Here is a 21,352-nt window from a genome sequence, read left to right on the forward strand (position 1 = left end):
CAAAGCCACAAAGCAGCCAAAGGGCAAGAAACCAGCTGCGTCCCACAGGATCAGCCCTGTGGTGGTTGCAGAGAGAGACTTGGGCAATCCGGAAGCAACCCGATAGGAGCTGAGAGCTGACAGCCATACTGTAGCATAAGTTCCAGGCATCCAGACTCCCAGGGTGAAGGGTATCAAGGCTACACCCCAGGGAGACTTTGACCCATCAGGAGAAAAGGCAGTTAGGAACTGGCCGGACACTACTGCAGCAGGAGGGAGGAAAAAATGAGAGCAAAATGTCACCCACAGAAGTTAAAATTACCAGTCAGGAAACAGAATGTCATTCCCTCTAGGGGCTTTTTGCTCTTCATCACAGGCACTTCCTCCCCCTCCTTCCAAGCAAGAAATCCCAGAGGAAGATTTCTCCCATCAAGAAACAGTCTCTCCCTGGAGCACCTGGGTGGCTCAGTTGGTCAAGTGTCCGACTCTTGATTTCGGCTCCAGTGGTAACCTCCCGGTTGGTGAGATGGAGCCCCACGAGGGTGCTGTCAGCATGGAGCCTGCTCTGGATTCTCTCTCTCCCTCTGCCCCTCACCCTCCCTGACTCCCAAAGAAAGAAAGAAAGAAAGAAAGAAAGTCTCTAAGTTCACATTAGCAGGATCCTGACTTTTACAGCCAAGTGTGCAGTTTGCCCCCAAAATAGTCTCAAACAGTCTCTTGTTGGGTGGATGCATCTGACATATCTGCCTTTCCAAGCAACCGGACACGCCGGGTTCCTCAGAGAGCTGTGCTGCCCATCCAGACGAGAGGAAGGCAGCCAAAGGAAAGCCGCCTTCCCAGGTACCAAGCGGCTGAAATACCAAAAGGACCTTGTCTGCGGCATCCCCACATCCCGACTGCTGCACACTCACTCACCCTGAATTCCTCTGCAGGAAGCGGCCTGGAGCAGGACGGCTTGCTGAGCCAACAGGAAGCCCTTCTGTTTTGTGTTTTGCTGACGTGTTCTCGTTCAAACACCCCAGCCCACACTTCCAAGGTGAAGCTGTGTCACAAAACTATCAGCTGCTCCTTCCTTCTATAGGTCCCCTGTGAGGGGACTACTAGCCGGTGCTGCCGTGGGATCAGGACAGAGGCTTAGTGGAGCTGCTGCCCCTTTCAGTCCCACTGGTTCCTGCGTTTCATCACACAGCTCTGGTTTCTAAGCCTCTCCCTGACTCCTCCTCTCAATCCCTGGCTCTGGTCTCCTTTACTCCAAATCCTTTTCTATTTCCTCCTCTAAGTCATTGGTCTCTTAGGCAACTGGCTTTTTGATAGTGTCTAACAAGGTAACTCCCAGTTACCCAGCATCAGAGCCCAGAGTGTGGGCTTAACGCTCACCGGGGGCCTGTTAGGTAAAGGTTCCTGGGCCCTGCACCTAGAGGCTCTGACCAGAATAAGGCTCCAGGATCTGTATCTTTGACAGGGAACCGCCAAGGCATATTCCGGTGTGCAAACCACTCTTCCAAGGGACCGCAGAAGCCCTCCCAGTGCAAAAATGCCTCCCCAGGGCCAGAATCCCTGAAGTCTGCCCTATGGTTAGTCTCATGAGTCAACGTCTCTTGTCAAAGTGTACAAGTCATCAAGTTTACAGATCATGGCCTATGCTTCCAGGTTGCCACCTGCTTGAGAGAGGGTACCATGTCTTTTCACTTTTGCATCTTTGGCAGCCCGTGAGGTGCGTCTGGAAGACCACCCGTCTCTGGAACCAGAGACCTAGATTGGAACCCTGACTCTTTAGCAGTGTGACTGACCTCAGGCAGATTGCTTAACGTCCCTTGTGCTTCAGCTTTTTAAACGGGAGTGATACATACATGTATTACAAGTGAAATACAAGCCTCGAGGAGAAAGGGCTGCTCTTGGAAGTCATAGACAGGCTGAAAGTTCTGAGAGAAGACAACGGTGTCTTGGCACACAGCCATCACACTGGATGAGAAGTACCTAGGCAGGGTAGCAAGGTTCCCAGCCGAGTGACTAATTCCCAGGAGCAGATCCCAGGATGGGATGTGAGGTGGGTGAGGAAGGCAGCAGAAATTAGTATCACTTTTATGAAGATTCTTTTTTTTTTTTTTTTTTTTTTTTTTTTTGAGAGAGTGCATACATGAGAGCAGGGGAGGGACAGAGGGAGAGGGAGAGAGAGAATCTTAGGCAGGGTCCACACAGCACAGGGTTCAATCTCATGACCCATGAAATCATGACCTGAGCCAAAATCAAGAGTTGGTCACTTGGGGCGCCTGGGTGGCGCAGTCGGTTAAGCGTCCGACTTCAGCCAGGTCACGATCTCGCGGTCCGTGAGTTCGAGCCCCGCGTCAGGCTCTGGGCTGATGGCTCGGAGCCTGGAGCCTGTTTCCGATTCTGTGTCTCCCTCTCTCTCTGCCCCTCCCCTGTTCATGCTATGTCTCTCTCTGTCCCAAAAATAAATTAAAAAAAAAAAAAAAAAAAAAAAAGAGTTGGTCACTTAACTGAGCCATCCAGGGTCCCTATTTTCATAAAGATTCTAAGAAAAGTGCAAGAAAAGGTGAGCAGGTCATGATGCTTCAGCACCCAGGTAATAAAGTGAGGAGCAGGTTTGACGGCATAGACCCAGGTCTTCTCCACTCTGCTGCTCAGAGCAGAAAACATCAGAAAACCATGGGCCCCTAAGGGATGTGGCCAATGAAGACTGGGGACACCAGATGGTAAGGTGATGACTATGTAGAAAAGAGGCATTCACAGTTACTAATAGCAGGCATGCACCATGCAGAAACAGCTGAGGTCCTCTCGGGAGGAAGGATATCTAGCTCCAGTCTGCCTTCAGACTCACGAATGCAACACCAGCTCTTCCCTGGGTGTCCAAGCCTGCTGGCCTACCCTGTAGATTTGAGTTCTCACAATCACAGGAGCCACTTTCTTTTTTTTTTTTTTTATTTTTTAATATATGAAATTTACTGTCAAATTGGTTTCCATACAACACCCAGTGCTCATCCCAAAAGGTGCCCTCCTCAATACCCATCACCCACCCTGCCCTCCCTCCCACCCTGCCCTCCCTCCCACCCCCCATCAACCCTCAGTTTGTTCTCAGTTTTTAACAGTCTCTAATGCTTTGGCTCTCTCCCACTCTAACCTCTTTTTTTTTTTTTTTTTTTCCTTCCCCTCCCCCATGGGTTTCTGTTATGTTTCTCAGGATCCACAATAAGAGTGAAACCATATGGTATCTGTCTTTCTCTGTATGGCTTATTTCACTTAGCATCACACTCTCCAGTTCCATCCATGTTGCTACAAAAGGCCATATTTCATTTTTTCTCATTGCCACGTAGTATTCCATTGTGTATATAAACCACAATTTCTTTATCCATTCATCAGTTGATGGACATTTAGGAGGAGCCACTTTCTTAAAATCAATCAATCTCTCTTCCCCTCTCATTATGCACACCCTCTTAGGGTATATTGACTGGGCCTGAGAACATAACTGACTTAAGACAGATTAAGAGGAGAAAAGCATGCAAATATATTTAATATAAGTCTTTATGTGCCACGGGAGCCTTCATAAGGAATGAAGAGCCAAAGAAAGAACAAAACCTTCCTGTGAGTGTCTCTCCACTTCTGATTTGTGAGTTTCAGAAGCTCCTACATTCTCACGGTGCTGGGCACGGAAGGCAGCTAAGAGCTGATGGCCAGCAGGTCGGCCCTGGGATCATCATGGTGTAGTGTAAGCTGACACTTTAGCATAGGATATGGGGTATATGCATCTACCAGGGACCTGACAGAAGACACGACTTACACTCAGAGAATTTGCAAGGGCAATAAAAGCCAAGTGGAGCAAATGCAGAGAGAGAGTGGGTTGGCCAGCTGGCCTGGACCATGCCAAAAGGACAGGTACATCGATGTACACAAGAGGCCAATGCCTGGAGATCAGACTAGTTACATTACTAAAAGGTTAGAGAAGCTGGTCAAGAATGTTATTTGATCTGCATTCATGCCAATCTTTGTAGTAGTGATACTGAAAAACTATGTGGAAAAAAAACAGAACCTTCTTGGTTTTGAAAAGCCATAAAATACAGGGCACACCTAGTTGGCTCAGTTGGGAGAGCATGCGACTCTTCAGCTCAGGGTTGTGAGTTTGAGCCCCATGTTGGGGGGAGAGATTAGTTAAAAAATAAAATATAAAAAAAAAAAAAAAGAAAACCCATAAGCTAGAAATCAAGGGATATATATCAGACCAAACACTAACAGCATACCTCATAAACATAGTCATTCTTCTTAAAATCCAAAACAGGAAACAAAATAATTATACCCATAGGGCACGTGAGTGGCTCAGTCAATTAAACATCTGACTTCAGCTCAGGTGATTATCTTAGTTTGTGAGGTCTAGTCCTGCTTAAGGTGAGCTCAAGCCTCACTTCGGGTGAGCCCCACTTCTCTCTCTCTCTGCCCCTCGCTCATCTGTGCCCTCTCTCTCTCTCAAAAAATAAAAATAATAATTATAATAATTATACCCATTAAACCCACTATGATAACTATTATATAGCGTATGGCATATACAACTAATGCATATAACATCTAACATATATAGTTGTTAGATAGCATATAGCACAGGAGATATTAGCCATTGCAATTACATGATTATTATAGCCAAAGGAGTGACGTATTCTAATTGACTAGGTCTGGGAGATGTGAAAACTTACCTGAATGAGAAAGGAGAGGCTAGTAGCCTCAGTCATACTGAATGGAATAATTTTATGCCCAACATAGGGAATATCAGACATCAAATAAAAGAAAAAGAGTTTAGGCAGATACAATGAAGTGTCCCCATGTGACTTCTATTCTAATTCCTCACTGGCTCCCCCCATCACACCTACAAAATCATTCAAATATGTTTTTGCTGGTTTATCTTCACTTGATTATCTACTAATCACCTTTCACATCCATCCATTGCAATTTAGTAGCTCAGGAATATTTGGATGGTGACTTGCCCCTTAGAGAATGTGTACTTGGACAAAGTAATCTGGATTGTTCTAAACCCAGGGTCATCAAACTGTGCCCTGTGAGCCAAATCCAGACCACAGCCAGTTTTTCTGCTGCCCAGAAGCTAAGAATGGCTTTTACAGTTGTAGATACTCGGAAAAAAATGAAAAGAAAATTACTATTGTGTGACATGTTAAAATTATATGAAATGCAAATGTCAGTGTCCATAAAGAAAATTTAATTGGAACAGAGCCACAGTCATTCATTACAGCCTGTGCTGCCTTTGTGCTTTAATGGAAGAACCCAGTAATAATGACAGAGACTTTATATATGGCCCACAAAGCCAAAAATATTTGCTATCTAGTACTTCATAGAAACAGTTTGCCAGCCCCTATGGTACACAATCCACACCCTCATGGCTCCTTTCCTAAAATGCAATTCTGTGAATCTCAGATTGTTTCTTTCTTAAAATGCTGTATGTTTAGACACAAAAATTATTTCATTTTATTAGCATTTGTTGAATTTATTGTAGACCGACTCAATCATGTTACCTCCGTATCAGCTTCCATATTGCCTTAAAATAATGCTCTAGTTTTTCAGTGACAATGATGTAACCATGAGCCATGAGCATATTTTCAATGAGAAATCTAAACATATTTAATTTGAGTTTTAAGAAATCAGCAAATATGAGCACCTGATTCTACACACGTCTGTTTTATAAAACAGGGGATTCTGTAGTTCATTTTGGTAACTTTCTTCCTCCAGAGAATTGCTATTATAATTATAAACTGGAAAATTTTAGGGCAGGTAGAGCCCTAAATTTATGTTTTGAAATAGAAAATCCTCTGTGTATGATGCTGGATTAACTGGGAACCATTTTTCCCTTTCCAAGTCAAGACATGACCATTGCCATCCTCTTGCTTTCTCTTATTATAACCTCCCGCAATAAGAGGTCAAAGACATTGTTCTATGAAAATCAAGTGAAGGTCTGATATTGCTTCTCTATTTCTCAGGAACATTTTCTCTTCTCAGAGTTGACTGGTCACAACTGGAATGAGATGCTTCTTGAGAAACTTCTGGATCTCCTTCCAAGAATGCTCCCGTGCAGCTGCATGCAGGGTCACCTCTCCTCCCCACTGCATGAACAGGTGGAGTTTGGAGAGCTTTGAGGCACAGCACAGTGGGGAATAGGGAGGCTCTAACATGTGGCCTGCCCCAGGGTAAGATAGCAGGGTCCAATTGTCCTTCCCATTTCTCCTCAACTGTTCTGTGGCTTGCTCAGCATATGCTTTGCTGTTGATACTCTTATCATCTTCTCCCACAATGAAGAGGAAATGTCCCTGGGCCTTTTCAATGGGGAGAAAAAAGGTCTCACTGGCTTTACTTCTAGCTTCCTCAAAACAATACTGGAACTGTGCTAACCCTAAGGCATTGATAGATACTAACTGTGGGGAGAAGGACAAGGGCTGACTAATTTGACCACGATACACCTGTGGAGTGCTAAATACAAAGTTGGGTCCATTAATAAGCACGGTGGCTATGACCTGTTTTAGGTGAATAGCCATGGAGAGTCCAATCTCTGCTCCTTTGCTTATGGAAACTATCCCAATGCCTGGGCCAAGGACCTAAAAATAATGAAAATGAGACATTGATTTTATCCACCATTTAGCAAAACCCTACCATCTCAAACAACCAAAGAACTTGAATGGCCAATCGGAATCAAGCAAGGACTAATCCCACCTACATGCCCAGTTCTAGAGTTCTGAAATATGTAATGTATGTTCAAAGGAAATACTCCTTCAAGAATATGTCAGGCTTTCCAAATTAAATACTATAAATTCAGCATGGTGTTAGGTGCTGAGTTTAAAATGCCCTAAAGAAATACCAATGTAGTAGGGAAAATAAGAAAAGGGCACATAACTATTGTGAATAGTATGAGTCAAGGTATAGATGATTGGTAAACTTTGTTGTATCAATACTGGGGTCTCTAAAGGTCATAGGAAAGGCACTCTGTAGGAAAAGACTGAGGAAAAAAGGTAAAATTAGTAAAATAGAGCATTGAAACACGAACAGAGGATTCTACATCTGCTGTGGTTTCCATAGAAGGTTTCTCCTTTGGAGAAAGGTTTCATGAAGGAGGCTTGGCTCAGCTTCCTCTTCCCTGGTCAGTCACCAAGCAGGCATTTTTAGATCGTCCACCCTGTACTAACCACTGGGGGACACTGAGGGGAAAAAGGCACAAATCATCTCTTACCATCAAGGAACTCACTACCAGGTGGAGAGACAGGAGGGCAAAAACAGACAATTAGAGTAACTTACAAATTCTGCAATATAAGAATGCATAAGCAAGGCTGCCAACCCGGATTATCAGGGAATAAAGGCAGGATTAGAGAAAGATTCTCAAAGGAAATAGGCTATGAATTGGGTTTTTATATTTAAAAAATTTGAGTTGGGGCACCCGAGTGGCTCAGTCAGTTAAGTGACTGACTCTTGATTTCAGCTCAGGTCATGATCTCATGGTTCAAGGGATCAAGCCCTGCATTGAGCCACACATCAGGCTCCATGCTGACAGTGCAGAGCCTGCTTGGGATTCTCTCTCTTTCCCTCTCTCTCTGCCCCTACCCTGTTCTCTTTCTCTCAAGATAAATGAATTAATTTTAAAAAATGGGAACAAACAAGAAGGAACGGTATTCTATGCTGTGTATAGGCTCACTAACAGGAGCCATTCTCTTCTTATTTTGAGGGGCATGTATCCAGTCCCAAGTGATAAGTTCTGATGGATCTGAACCTAGTCCCCTTTTCTATCTATGTTTTCAGGCTCTCTTGTAAGGCCAGTACATTCTACCTAAGATCCTACCCTGCATATTAAGTGGGGTGACGTGAATCATCTCCTTTTGAATTAAAAAGAGCTCTCAAGCTCTGAAGTTCTAGGTCTTAATATAAAAGATATAGAGTCACATCACTGCAATGAGAGATGAGAACCCAGAAAAGATCTGGCCAGGGAAGACAAAGTAAAAGGAAGTATAACATGCATGAACAACATGGTATATAACAAAATGACACAGCTATCTGCAGCCTTTTGGCAGAACACTAACTCTCGTTACAATTTCTGCCACCGCATTTGGGATTAGGGATTTTAGGATGCTTAAAATCAACAGATGGAGAAATAAGACCTACAAGGAATTGAAAGATCTGTGGTCTATCCTCCCACAGAAGAGACAGAATGAAGCAGGTTTAGTGCAAGTACCAACAGCCTAGGAAAGAAATCTGGTTTCCAGGTCTCGCTTAGTCATTGACTATCTAAGTGACATTGGTAAGATTACTGATAAAGAAGTCATGCAGCAAGTATAAGAGGAATCAGGCTAAGAAAGTGAAAAACCGAATCACACAGCCTCTTCATCTCTCAACTAAGTTAAGCAGAAACTCAGCACAGTAACATTGCCTATTTGATAGCTCAAGGACAACTCCATTACATGCATCAAAAATAGCTTTTTAAAAATTCAATGCATTGGGGCACCTGGGTGGCTCAGTTGGTTAAGTATCCAACTTGAGCTCAGGTCATGATCTAACAGTTTGTGAGTTCAAGCCCCACGTCGGGCTCTGTGCTGACAGCTCGGAGCCTGGAGCCTGCTTCAGGCTCTGTGTCTCCTCCTCTCTCTGCCCTTCCCCTGCTCATGCTCATGCTCATGCTCATGCTCATGCTCTGTCTCTCTCTCTCTCTCTCTCAAAAATAAATAAACCTTAAAAATAAGATAAAATAAAAAGTAAAAATTCAAAGCATCAATAGATTGTCAGTGATCATTGCCCATCTAATTACTACAATTCTAATCATATTTTGGTGATCCTGATATGAAATAGGATGTGGTACAGAGACTTAATTTTACTTAGATCAATTCTTTTTAAGAAAAAAATATTAGCTGGGGCAACTGGGTGGCTCAGTCAGTTAAGCAGCTGACTTCGGCTCAGGTCATGATCTCACGATCTGAGTTTGAGCCCCACGTTGGGCTCTTGTGCTGGCAGCTTGGAGCCTAGAGCCTGCTTTGAATTTTGTGTCTCCCTCTCTCTCTGCCCCTCCCCCTCGTACTCTGTCTCTCTCTCAAAAATAAATAAACATTAAAAAAAAGATAAAAACATTAGCAATTAGCAAGGGCTAACATGCAGCAACCCTACAGTAGCAGCAAATCACATTTTAAAATTTAAAGAAGGTACAGACTAGAAAGAACTATAGCATTATTTTTAAGGCCTCTCAAATAGCTAAAAATGCAGACTCACTCCTCAAGAAAGACAGACTATCTTTCTGGTGAAGTCTGGTGATTAAATAATTATCAGAGAGGTGATGATAATAATAATTACATTTATTGAGGGTGTAGTATTGCCAGTGACTCTAGTGAGCACTTTGTTTGTATTATCCCCTTAGATAATTCTCACAAGAGCCTTACAAAATAGCACCACTGCCATAGTATTTAATAGATGAAGAAACTGAGAATTAGAGCATGTTAGTAGCTCGCCCAGATTCCCACAACCAGATGGGATGGAGCCAGAAAGGCAAGCCATTTCTGTCTGAATCTAAAGCCATTGCATTTTGATTCCATCATGGACACAGGCTAACTTCCCATTTTGTCTTTCTGAGCAGAAGACATTGGGTGTGAAAGAAATCATGTGAATAATATGGGTATGTATATAGAATCACACTTGGAAGTTAAAGGGTCACAGAGTGTTATAGTTATTTAAAAACAGGAACTGAAAGAAAAGGCAAAAATTACCTTCGGATGTCTCAGGAGAAAGTTGACAGCTTCTTCAAAATATTCTAACTCTATTTTTTCTGGGTGTAAAGGCAGATCTTCATAGTCACAGTAGGCCAAGGCCAACGCAGCAAAGCCATGACTGGCCAGGAGACTGGCTCGGTATTCAATCAGCCCACCAATATCAGCAAACAAGTCAATTACCCCTGGGAAACGGCCCTCTCCTGAAAAAGAACAAAACAAAACAGAACTGGATATGAAGGGAAGGGAAGGAAAAAGGAAGAAAAATACGACAACACAAAGGAATGCATCACAAATCGTGGAAATGACATATAAATTTTCAATGGAATCCCTAAATTTTCAGGCTCCTATCTGGGACAGAATTAAAGCTGATTGAATACACTAATGGAACACAATATCAGGAAGCTTGATTGGGAAACCTGTTCACTGACATGCTTCATCTCTGTAGCCAAGGACTACTGGGGACTCATAGTGGCTCATTTCTATAGTACTGAGTAAAGAAAGCCATTGAAATTAGGCAAGGGCTTTTTAATCTATGAAGAGGTACACAATTAGGCTTTAGGACACCAGTGAAGGTCCTGAGATTACACGCAAAATATATGTTTATATGTGCATGTTACTAATGAAAGCCTCTATGGATTTAATTGGGTTCTTAAAGTATATATGACTCAAAAAAAAAAAAAAAAAAAAGGCTTCAAAAGTATATGACTCCAAAAAGTGAATTGAAATGATTATTAGCTATAATCCTGACTTAACACTGCTCTGTTACATTAGTCTGACTACACCCAAGCAGATGTAAATGACGAGGGCTTTCATGCAGTAACACTGTTTATTCACTGAAGTTTAACACATGGCAAAAAGTAGAGGTGCTCAGAGTATCATTCTATACTCACTCTCTGTGTAGGCAACTTGTTTCCTAAATCAAGGTTCACACACTGAAAAAAATATTTATGATGCGCTACTGGGGGCATTCTATTCTTGTGTAAGTGATTTTAGCTAAGGAAGACTGGTCCCATCCACATTTGAAAAGAGTGACTTGGGGATGCCTGGCTGGCTCAGTTGATAGAGTGTGTGACTCTTGATCTTGGGGTTGTGAGTTCAAACCCCATGGTGGGTGTAGAGACTACTTAAAAATAAAAAATATTTTAAAAAAAGAAACAAGTGACTTGATTTAAAGGAATATTGGGAATTTTCAAAAGAAAACATTGCTGTGTTTCCTTATGTTGAGAGAAGAAATAAAATGATACTAAATATATCTTGGCTTTAAAATATACCACTTGTTAGGGCACCTGGGTGGCTCAAGTTGGTTCAGCGTCCGACTTCGGCTCAGGTCATGATCTCACAGTCCGTGAGTTTCAGCTCCGCGTCGGGCTCTGTGCTGACAGCTCAGAGCCTGGAGCCTGCTTTGGATTCTGTGTCTCCCTTTCTCTCTCTGCCCTTCCCCCCACCCCTCAAAAATAAATAAACATTAAAAAAAAATTTTTGTTAATTAAAAATAGAACTACCTTCAACCCAGCAACTGCACTATTAGGTATTTATCCAAAGGATACAAAAATGTTGATTCGAAGGGGCACATGCACCCAATGTTTATAGCAGCACTATCAACAATAGCCAAAGTATGGAAAAAGCCCAAACGTCTCTCGAATGATGAATGGATAAAGAAGATGTGATATACATATACAATGGAATATTACTTGGCGATAAAAAAGAATGAAATCTTGCCATTTGCAATAATGTGGATGGAACTAGAGTGTATTATGCTACGTGAAATAAGTCAGAAAAAGACATATCATATAATTTCACTCAAATGCGGAATTTAAGAAATAAAACACACAAACATAGGGGAAGGGAAGGAAAAACAAAATAAAAACAGAGAGGGAGACAAACCATAAGAGACTCTTACATACAGAGAACAAACTGAGGGTCGCTGGAGGGGTGTTGGGTGGGGGCATGGACTAAATGGGTAAGGGGCACTAAGGAAGACACTTGTTGGGATGAGCACTGGGTATTATATGCAAGTGATGAATCACTAAATTCTCCTAAAACCATTATAAAAAAAGAGTACTGAGCCTCTTACCCTGGAAGAATGTCATAGTTGAGAACCACTTTGAGACCTGACTCATTCTCTTTTGGCCCCCACAGAACAAGGAGGACACGAGCACGTGCGGTGTCCAAGAGGATTCACAAATAGCACCCTCTAAACCAACACATCATCCCAACGTGGGAGGCCTGCACCAATATTAAATTTTTCATTGAAGTGGAATAATAGAGGCACAGACGTTTGTGTCACTCACTGATCCCCACACACAATAATCTTGCCTATATGCTAATTACTGGGTGTAAACATATTGAAATTTGTCCAAACAACCAAATGGGTCATGATGACTTTGCAAAGGGAAGTTTTTATTCCTTCTACGTCGTCTATAACTCTATGCTGTTGGAAACCACTTCTACCACTTCAAGCTTCCTCAATCCATCTCAGTTCTACTAAGTGATTATGTTTTTATTTTTTTAATGTTTATTTTTGAGAGACAGAGAGAGAGAGAGAGAGCAGGGAGGGGCAAAGAGAGAGGGAGACAGAGGATCTGAAGGGGGTTCCACGCTGCTCAATGGGGACTCAAACTCATGAACTGTGAGATCACTGAGCCGAACTGGGATGCTTGACTGACTGGGGCACCCAGGCACTCTGTGATTATGTTTTTAAAAGCAGAGAGAGAGGCATACATCCTGGCAATACGATGGCTGTGTCCCAGATCAAATCATGTGTCTGCAGAAGGGGGCCTCAGACACTCCTGAAACCTGGACCTGCCATGAGCAACTTCTGGAAAACTAACTTTGCTTCATTCAGTCCCACAATAAACCCTGATAAATGTACCAGTAGATGTTTTGAACCACTTACTGATATGTGGAGATCACTGTGAGAAACTATGTGTATTCTGGTAAGTTGTATAGCCATTAAGAAGCATGTTGTATTTTCTGCAGATTTGTGGAATACTGTATAAATATGAAATATTTATGGAACTAGAGAATATAAAGTTTCTTTGCATCCTCTATATTTGTTGCAGTATTTCAGTCCATAATATCATCAGCTTATTGCATGCGATGACCCATGCCTAAACTGAAACTCAGACAGGATAAAACCCCCAAGAGAAGCTGGGATACAGTTCCATGATATCAGGATAGGGGTCTTCAGATAGTCAGGCTTCAATATAGAAGGATTTCACATGAATCCAAAGCTATGGGAAACCCATAATGCAGGGACTTCATAAACTACATGTAGTCATATCCTTAGAAAAGCTCCAGAATTGTTGAGATCAAACTTGAGTTGGAATGGGGCATCACCATATTCTTTTTTTTTAATTTTTTTTAACGTTTATTTATTTTTGAGGCAGAGAGAGACACAGCATGAACCGGGGGGGGGGGGGGGGGGAGGCAGAGAGAGAGGGAGACACAGAATCGGAAGCAAGCTCCAGGCTCTGAGCCATCAGCCCAGAGCCCGACGTGGGGCTTGAACTCACGGACCGCGAGATCATGACCTGAGCTGAAGTCGGACATTTAACCGACTGAGCCACCCAGGCGCCCCACCATATTCTTGTTCTGACTCAGAATTAACCCTGATTCTATGGCTGGCAAGGATTACACTATGTACTATCCATATCCAAGTTAAACCTCTAGAAGGACGAGGCATTCAAAAGAGGAAACACGAGGATGACAGTACCAGGTTAATTCTACTCACCAGGAGGGAGAAAGAGGGCTCCCCGAAGGTGGCCTTCGTGAACTTGGATCCGTGTGACACCGGGTGCTCTGTACCACCTCTCCAAAGTCACGCTGACTTTTGGATCAGTGGCGGCAATCTGGGCTAATGGTAAATTTGAATCATAAAGTTTTATCTGGACCAGGAAGGGGCTAGTCATCACATCTCTTTTCATCAATTTAGTTAAAAATTTTTCAGGTTTCAGGGACCAGAAGAGACCCATGGGGTGGACCCCTATATAGTCACCTCCAAGTGAAGGAGCATGATCCAGGTCTACCTCACCAACTTCACTGGCCTTATAGTAGGCTTGAGAATGAAACAGGTTCCCCTTTTCATCTTCTAGTGTTGCCTGAAAAATCACTATCTGAGAGGGACACAGGCCTGTAGCTCGGATGTGTACTGGCTCATCAGTGAGTGTGCTTGCAGGGGTAGCTGTCAGCTGAATCATTGTTACAATGTGGCACCTTGAAGATTCTTCAAGTAATGCTTTGAGTAAAGCCTGGATATAAAAAAAAAAAAAAAGGGATAATGAAATAAGACAGTGATAAGGTTAATGAGAGGTGAACTGGAGCAGAAATCAGGCTGCTTGGGATTCAGCTCTAACCCTCCAGTTGTTTAGCAAATATACTGATATAATCTTCAAGTATTAGATACCTGAGAGCTTTCAACGAACTTCTAGAATACATAAAACAAGTAGATAAGTTTTATAATCATTATGAGCCAGGGTGGAGGAAGCAGCAGCCAAAATATGCATGAATGGTATCAACATATCCAAGGAAGATATCGCAATCGGCCACCAGAACCCTTGGAAAATTAGATGCAGCGGAGGATAAGAGTGAGATGTGCAGTTGAAAAGGGGGACTTGGTAAATATCTATATATATATATGGAACTGGTGACTTCACTACTAATCCCCTTCCCAAATCCTGCAGACAGAATGCCTGGCATCTAAGAATTCATGTCTAACAGAGTATTAAAAAAACAGACAAATCTTCTCAAAAGTATGAAAATAAAATCTTTGGGAAGAGCAAGGAGGCTGACATATGTATTATTCCCTAAAGAAAAAATATTCCTGGCTTCAGAGTTAGGATTAACTCTGAAGTTAGTTACCCAGTCCTAAGCAAAACCAGGCACTGACCAGCCCTTCAGACACCCAAACATTTGCTGGGCTTTTTATAACTTCCATCTTAAAAATTAAGGAATGCCTCTCTCCTTTGGTTAGTGTGAAGAAAGCCACAAAAATGACCATTATTCCCATTCTAATAACCTAAAATTATCTGTATAAAAACAAAATCAATTAAAAAAATTTTTTAAATCTCATTAGATTGTCAGGAATCTAAACAAATTAAACTCTAGTGAGTAACAAACTCATCATAGGAAAGAGAAAACTTTCTCTTCTACAGAGTGACTTTTATCTATGACAAAGCAGCAAAAAAGAAACGCCCATCAAAAAAATAAGGAGAAATCAAAAATAAGGAGAAAGTATAATGGATGTGTGTGGGCTGGTTTGATAGATTCGAATCCTGAGAAACTCCAGCCAGAGTCTTTCTCCAAGTGCCAACTCTTTAGGACCTGGCCATGTGCTCTAGGACAATACATCAAAGAATGGGAGCAGAGACATGAGCCAAGAGAAATCTGTCTGCAGGCCTTCGGAAGAAGCAAGGCAGCTAACTTCCAAAAGATAGGGAAGAATAGCAAAAATAGAGAGATTTCCCCAGGCTCAGAAAGCCAGGACTGGGACTGCAGAGCAAAGAAATGTCCTTGGTGACCCTCCTTCCAGAAGAATTATAAATCAGAGGGAAATATCCTACAGTTAGAAAAGCTAGCAACCTGGCCACAAAAGCCAAAGATATCTCCAGAAGTTCAGCAATGGTTAGGCACCAGTTTCTTCTGATGAGAAGAGCCTAATTTCATATCCCAAACTATCTGAAGCCAGGGGTATGCTGAATCAGATAAAGCTGAGACAAAGCCCAGATCCAGCTCGACTACAGGTCAGCCCCTAATTCTACCATTCTGACAGAACAGGGCTTTGCTCTTTTCTTGAGGTAAATATGACTTAGTCTACTCTTTTTTCTTTTTTTTAATGTTTATTTATTTTTGAGAGAGAGACAGAGCGTGAGTGGGAAGGGGCAGAGAGAAAAGGAGACACAGAATCCAAAGCAGTCTCCAGGCTCTGAGCTGTCAGCACAGAGCCCAATGCAGGGCTCAAACCCACAAACCGTGAGGTCATGACCTGAGCCAAAGTCGGTCGCTCAACCGACTGAGTCACCCAGGTGCCCCTAGTCTTTTCTTTTATATGAGATATCTGGGGTATAATAAAAAAAAAAAATTACAAGGTGCAACAGAAGCAACAAAATCAACCCATATTCATGATGAGAGCAAACAATCAGTAGGAAAGGGCACAGAAATAGCCAAGACAGTGGATTTATCACGCAGGAACTTTGAACCGACTACAATAGAATGCTATTCAGGAAAACAATCGAATTACTGATAAATACAATAACTGGGAGGAATCACAAGAGAATTATGCCACTCCCAAATGATTACATATTGTATGATTCCATTTATATAACATTCTTGAAATGACAAAGTTATTTATTTGTTTGCTTATTTGTTTGTTTTTAGAGAGAGAGCGAGTGGAGGAGAGGGACAGAGGGAGAGAGAGAGAGAGAAAGAATCATAAGCAGACTCCACGCTCAGCATGGAGTCTGATGCAGGGCTTGATCCCACAACCCTGGGATCATGACCTGAGCTAAAATCAAGAGTCAGACACTCAACCGACTGAGCCACCCAGGTGCCCTTTGAAACGACAAAGTTAGAGAAATGGAGAACAGATTAGTGGTAGCGGGTTGCCAAGGTTCAAGGATTGGGTTGGGAGGAGATGTCTATAAAAGGACACCATGAAGGATCCTTGTGTTCAGAGGAATATTCTGTATCCTGATTGTATCAAGGTCAATATCCTTGTGACACTGTACTACAGTTTTGCAAGATTTTACCATTAGGGGAAGCTGGGTAAAGGGTACATGTGTTCTCTCTGTATTATTTCTTACATATGTGGTAAATCTACCATTACCTCAAAATTAAAAGCTTAGTTAAAAAAAATAACTATGATAAAAATGCTAAAGGATCAAGTAGAAAAGGCAGACAAAATATTTGAGAATTTCATCTGGGCATGAAAGTTGTAGAGAAGAACCAAATGGAAAAGCTAGAAATAAAAAATACAAGAATAAAAATGAAGAATTGCTAGATAGACTTCATAGAAGACTAGAAAACAACAGCAGAGTAAAGGACCAAACTAAATTGCAACAAAGAAAAAAGGGTATAAAAGAAAAACAGAGCACTTGAGACGTGTGGAACAATATCAGATTCTAATATGTGTGTAATTGGTGCCTCAGAAAGACAGGGGAGAGAAAGGCACAGAAAAGATGTTTTAAAAAATAATAATGGAGAGGCACCTATGTGCCTAAGTTGGTTGAGCATCCGACTCTTTTTTGCAAAAAGATGATTTTATTAAAGCACACGGACAGGACCCTTGGGCAGAAAGACAGAAAGAGCTGCCCCAGGACCATGAGAAGAGACTGGTTCGAGCAACCGACTCTTGATTTTGGCTCAGACCATGATCTCATGGTTACTGCGTGGGACAGAGCCCCGCGGTCGGGCTCTGCTCTGACCATGCAGAGCCTGCTTGGGATTCTCACTCTCCCTCTCTCTCTGCCCCTCCTGCCTCCCTCCCTGCCCCCTGCCCTCTCAAATGAAGAAACTTTAAGAAAATAAATAATGACTGAAATTTTCCCAAAATTGTTGAAAAATATCTTGCCACAATTACAAGAAACTCAGCAAACCAGAAGGAGGACAAACACTAAGAACACCACAACTGCAGCATTGCCTATTATCATTAGTTAAACTAATGATAATAAAATATAAAAAGCAAATATTAAAAGCAGCCAGAGAGGGGCGCCTGGGTGGCTCAGTTGGTTTAGCGGCCGACTTCGGCTCAGGTCATGATCTCGTGGTCTATGAGTTCCAGCCCAGCGTCGGGCTCTGTGCTGACCGCTCAGAGCCTGGAGCCTGTTTCAGATTCTGTGTCTCCCTCTCTCTGACCCTCCCCTGTTCATGCTCTGTCTCTCCCTGTCTCAAAAATAAATAAAACGTTAAAAAAAATAATAAATAATAAAATAAAAGCAGCCAGAGAAAAATGGAAACCTTACATATAGGAGAATTAACAACATAAATAATGTTTGACTTCCCATCACAAGCAATGGAAGCCAGAAGACAATAAATTTTTTAAATGCCTAAAAGAAAACATAAAAACTCCAAAATTCTCTATCTAGCAAAAATACACTTCAAAAATGAAGGCAAAATAAACAGGCACATGAAAAGATGTTCAACGTCGCTCCTTATCAGGGAAATACAAATCAAAACCACACTCAGATACCACCTCACGCCAGTCAGAGTGGCCAAAATGAAGAAATCAGGAGACTATAGATGCTGGAGAGGATGTGGAGAAACAGGAACCCTCTTGCACTGTTGGTGGGAATGCAAATTGGTGCAGCCGCTCTGGAAAGCAGTGTGGAGGTTCCTCAGAAAATTAAAAATAGACCTACCCTATGACCCAGCAGTAGCACTGCTAGGAATTTATCCAAGGGATACAGGAGTACTGATGCATAGGGGCACCTGTACCCCAATGTTTATAGCGGCACTCTCAACAATAGCCAAATTATGGAAAGAGCCTAAATGTCCATCAACTGATGAATGGATAAAGAAATTGTGGTTTATATACACAATGGAATACTACGTGGCAATGAGAAAAAATGAAATATGGCCTTTTGTAGCAACATGGATGGAACTGGAGAGTGTGATGCTAAGTGAAATAAGCCATACAGAGAAAGACAGATACCATATGGTTTCACTCTTATGTGGATCCTGAGAAACTTAACAGAAACCCATGGGGGAGGGGAAGGAAAAAAAAAAAAAAAAGAGGTTAGAGTGGGAGAGAGCCAAAGCATAAGAGACTGTTAAAAACTGAGAACAAACTGAGGGTTGACGGGGGGTGGGAGGGAGGGCAGGGTGGGTGATGGGTATTGAGGAGGGAACCTTTTGGGATGAGCACTGGGTGTTGTATGGAAACCAATTTGACAGTAAATTTCATATATTAAAAAATAAAAAAAAAAAAAATAAAAAAAATAAAAAAAAAAACAAAAAAACAAAAATGAAGGCAAAATAAAGACATTTCCAGGAGGTGGGGAAATGGGAGACATTATGTCTGTGGTGGACCGACATTATAAGAAATGCTGAGTTGTTGGAGGGAAATTGGACCAGATGGACAACCAGATCTGTGGGAAAGGATGAAGACCACAAAAATGGTAATTATAGAAGCCCATTTAAAAACATCTTTAATATGCATACACACATATATATGTGTGTTTGTGTGTATTTAAATGCAATTAAGAGACTATATAAAATAAAAATAATAACAATGTCTTGTGGGGTTTACAGAATACACTGAAATAAAATATAATGACACAAAGGTGGGAATGGGGTAAATAGAATTAAACTGTTGTAAGATTATTATATATTACCTGCTATTTTTCGAGCAATACAAGATTATTTGCAGGCTGACTGTAATTACTTAAAGGTACTGTTAGGAGCTCAGCTGAGCTCAGGGAGATAGAGAAAGCTGAGTGGCTATGTGTCAGAGTAGCTGATTAAAGCAACAAGCCAAAAACAAGAGTGAAGTCTTTAATCACTTACTGTGATGGGAGAAAATGCCTGGGCAAGACGAGGCTTGATGGTCTGAAGTTGGTGGCTCAGCCAGAAGTGGGGGTGGGTTGTCGAGGGAGCTCCAAAGGATCCAGCAGTTCTGAGGTCAGGAGAGAGTGAGGGGAAGGGCTAGAAGTAGAAAAGAGCTAGGTGCTGAATCACAGTGAAAAGAAATGTTTTCAAGTATTCCTCCTCCTTGCATAAAGAAACCTCAGCAGACACACCTTGACAAGAATTTGGACCCTGAACAGGCCTGATGTAAAGAGATCTACAATGGGCAGGGAAGGCAAATACGAGAACATGATGGGCCTGAGTGACTAATGACTATGGAGACCAGTAACTGCTGAGTGGCTTAAGTCCTTGACTCCAACTTTTTCAAGAGGCTGCCATGCACTGACTGTACCCCAAAACTGGTGCTGGAAGGAGAGCTTTCTCCCATAATGCCTGCCAGCTAAAGCCTTTGTAATTGCCTATGGTCAGTTCTGGAAAATCATACATAGGTTTTTAACTAGGAGCTAGACTCCTCAGGTACATATTTTATTCTATAGAGTCTCACACACACACACACACACACACACATTTAAGTAACCCCAAAAGAAACAGATGTTTCATTTACTATGGCTGTGTAGTAAACCCCAAAATTTAAAGGCATACGATAGTGATTATGCTCATATATTCTGTGGGTTGGGAATCAGGACAGGGTTCAGTGAGATCAGTCATCAGTTGCAAAGACAACTTTTCAGAGACTGCTAAACCAACCTCCACAACTGTGTAAGTTTAAATCCTTAAGAGTTACAGATCAGCGGGGTTGAGGAGGCTAAAGGAAAGATTATTTATCGTCAGTTGATACTTCAAGCAAGCCAAGTTCTGAAATCGCTGTTGGCTATACCATGTAAATCCTTGTGCAATTCTAGAGAGAGGAGGCCAGTAACATGTGACAGCAGAACCTGGTAAGAGCAGGGTTGAAGAATAAATATGATAGCTTAATTATTTGAGAATAAGAAGAGAAATAGGGTGGTGGTTAAAGGAAGGGTCAAGTAGTTTGCTTTTGTCCTATCTTGGGTTGCTCGAGAAGCCTACCTTGAGGTAAGAACTCAAAGCAAGTAGTGTATTTTGAGGGGGTTCCAGGAAACAGGAATGCAGAGGGGCAATGGGAAGTATCCAATAAATGGTTAGCTAAGGGCTGAGTGGTAAGGGAGGAAAAAGCCTTAATTTCCCACCACTTCCAGCCTGCCATGCTGAGAGGTAAAGCTGACTCTGGAGGCCCAATAAAACTATCAGGCAGAGGAATCCAAGGTCTGATGTTGTGAGTCAGGCCTGTGCACTAATGCCACTAGGGGAAGTATATACAGGCAAGGTATTGACAGTATCTGCTAACACGACAGTCTGGGTTTTTTTTGTTGTTGTTGTTTTGTTTTTTGTTTCATTTATCTTGAGACAGTGTGGGTGTGTGTGTGATCTTCAGATGGGGCAGAGAAAGAGGAAGAGAGAGAATTCCACGCAGGCTCCGCAATGTCAGTGCAGAGCCTGACACGGGGCTCGAACCCACGAACCGTGAGATCATGACCTGAGCTGAAATCAAGAGTCAGACGCTTAACCAACTGAGCCACCCAGGTGCCCCAGGATGAGTTTCTTTTAATGTCAGCCCCACATCAGGGTCTGCGCTGGGCATGGAGCCTGCTTGGGATTTTCTCTCTCCCTCTCTCTCTCTCTCTCTGCTCCTCCTCCCCTTCATAGGTGCTCTATCATTCTCTCTCTCAAAATAAATAAACAAACTTAAAAATACAAGAAAAGAAAATCATCCTTCAAACAATATAAAAATGGGACCACAATTCAAAAGCCCAAACTAAGAGAGTTTCTTCTATACTATTCTAGGAAGTTGTCTTTAAAAACAGGGAGAAATATTAATGGAGATATGGGGGAAGACTGAATAAAGAAAAGTTAAATAATTTCAGACAGCCTGTCATTCTCCCTCAGAAATATAAATTCTGGCTTGATATCTTCATAATCACAAGTTCCTATCATATCCTTTCTAAACAAAATCCAACAGATAAGACATACCCTTATCTGAGCACTCTTTGAACTCCAAAGCTCTCTGAGATTACAAAATGAAAAAA

General features: G+C 42.1%; 2 protein-coding genes and 1 long non-coding RNA gene across 4 annotated transcripts in view; 1 reads left to right on the forward strand and 2 right to left on the reverse strand.

The window, feature by feature from the left end:
• The window catches only part of BAAT (bile acid-CoA:amino acid N-acyltransferase), a 26,173-nt gene extending 16,391 nt beyond the window's left edge, over nucleotides 1-9,782 (reverse strand). Inside the window, exon 1 of one of the 2 annotated variants that reach the window (XM_042913821.1) lies at nucleotides 9,723-9,782. The gene's annotated coding sequence lies outside the window, so the exon portion shown is untranslated. Of the gene's footprint in view, nucleotides 1-894; nucleotides 949-9,722 lie in introns of those variants that run through there. The other variant, XM_042913822.1, reaches the window with a different exon arrangement.
• LOC122205435 overlaps nucleotides 1-12,242 on the forward strand; it is a 13,295-nt gene extending 1,053 nt beyond the window's left edge. The window contains exons 2-3 of the long non-coding RNA XR_006196049.1: nucleotides 5,973-6,179; nucleotides 11,865-12,242. This is a non-coding gene — a long non-coding RNA (uncharacterized LOC122205435). The remainder of the gene's footprint in view (nucleotides 1-5,972; nucleotides 6,180-11,864) is intronic.
• LOC122205433 (bile acid-CoA:amino acid N-acyltransferase-like) lies at nucleotides 5,219-19,730 on the reverse strand. The gene is made up of 4 exons (XM_042913820.1): nucleotides 19,227-19,730; nucleotides 13,459-13,975; nucleotides 9,723-9,925; nucleotides 5,219-6,584 (listed from the first exon to the last, which is right to left on the reverse strand). Exons 2-4 carry the CDS (start codon nucleotides 13,922-13,924, stop codon nucleotides 5,988-5,990), a joined length of 1,266 nt encoding a protein of 421 aa, XP_042769754.1. The 5' UTR covers nucleotides 13,925-13,975; nucleotides 19,227-19,730; the 3' UTR covers nucleotides 5,219-5,987.
• Nucleotides 19,731-21,352: the final 1,622 nt, after the last annotated feature.

Source organism: Panthera leo, chromosome D4 (genome assembly GCF_018350215.1).
Source record: "Panthera leo isolate Ple1 chromosome D4, P.leo_Ple1_pat1.1, whole genome shotgun sequence".
Taxonomy (NCBI): domain Eukaryota; kingdom Metazoa; phylum Chordata; class Mammalia; order Carnivora; family Felidae; genus Panthera; species Panthera leo.

Excerpts from the sequence above, each read along its gene's own strand:
- LOC122205433 (XM_042913820.1), bottom strand. The coding sequence starts at position 13,924 with ATGATTCAGCTGACAGCTACCCCTGCAAGCACACTCACTGATGAGCCA. Across the intron at positions 9,926-13,458 it reads AGCCCTCTTTCTCCCTCCTG|GAGAGGGCCGTTTCCCAGGG; the intron begins GTGAGTAGAATT and ends GTTCTTTTTCAG. Across the intron at positions 6,585-9,722 it reads TTCTCCTGAGACATCCGAAG|GTCCTTGGCCCAGGCATTGG; the intron begins GTAATTTTTGCC and ends CATTATTTTTAG.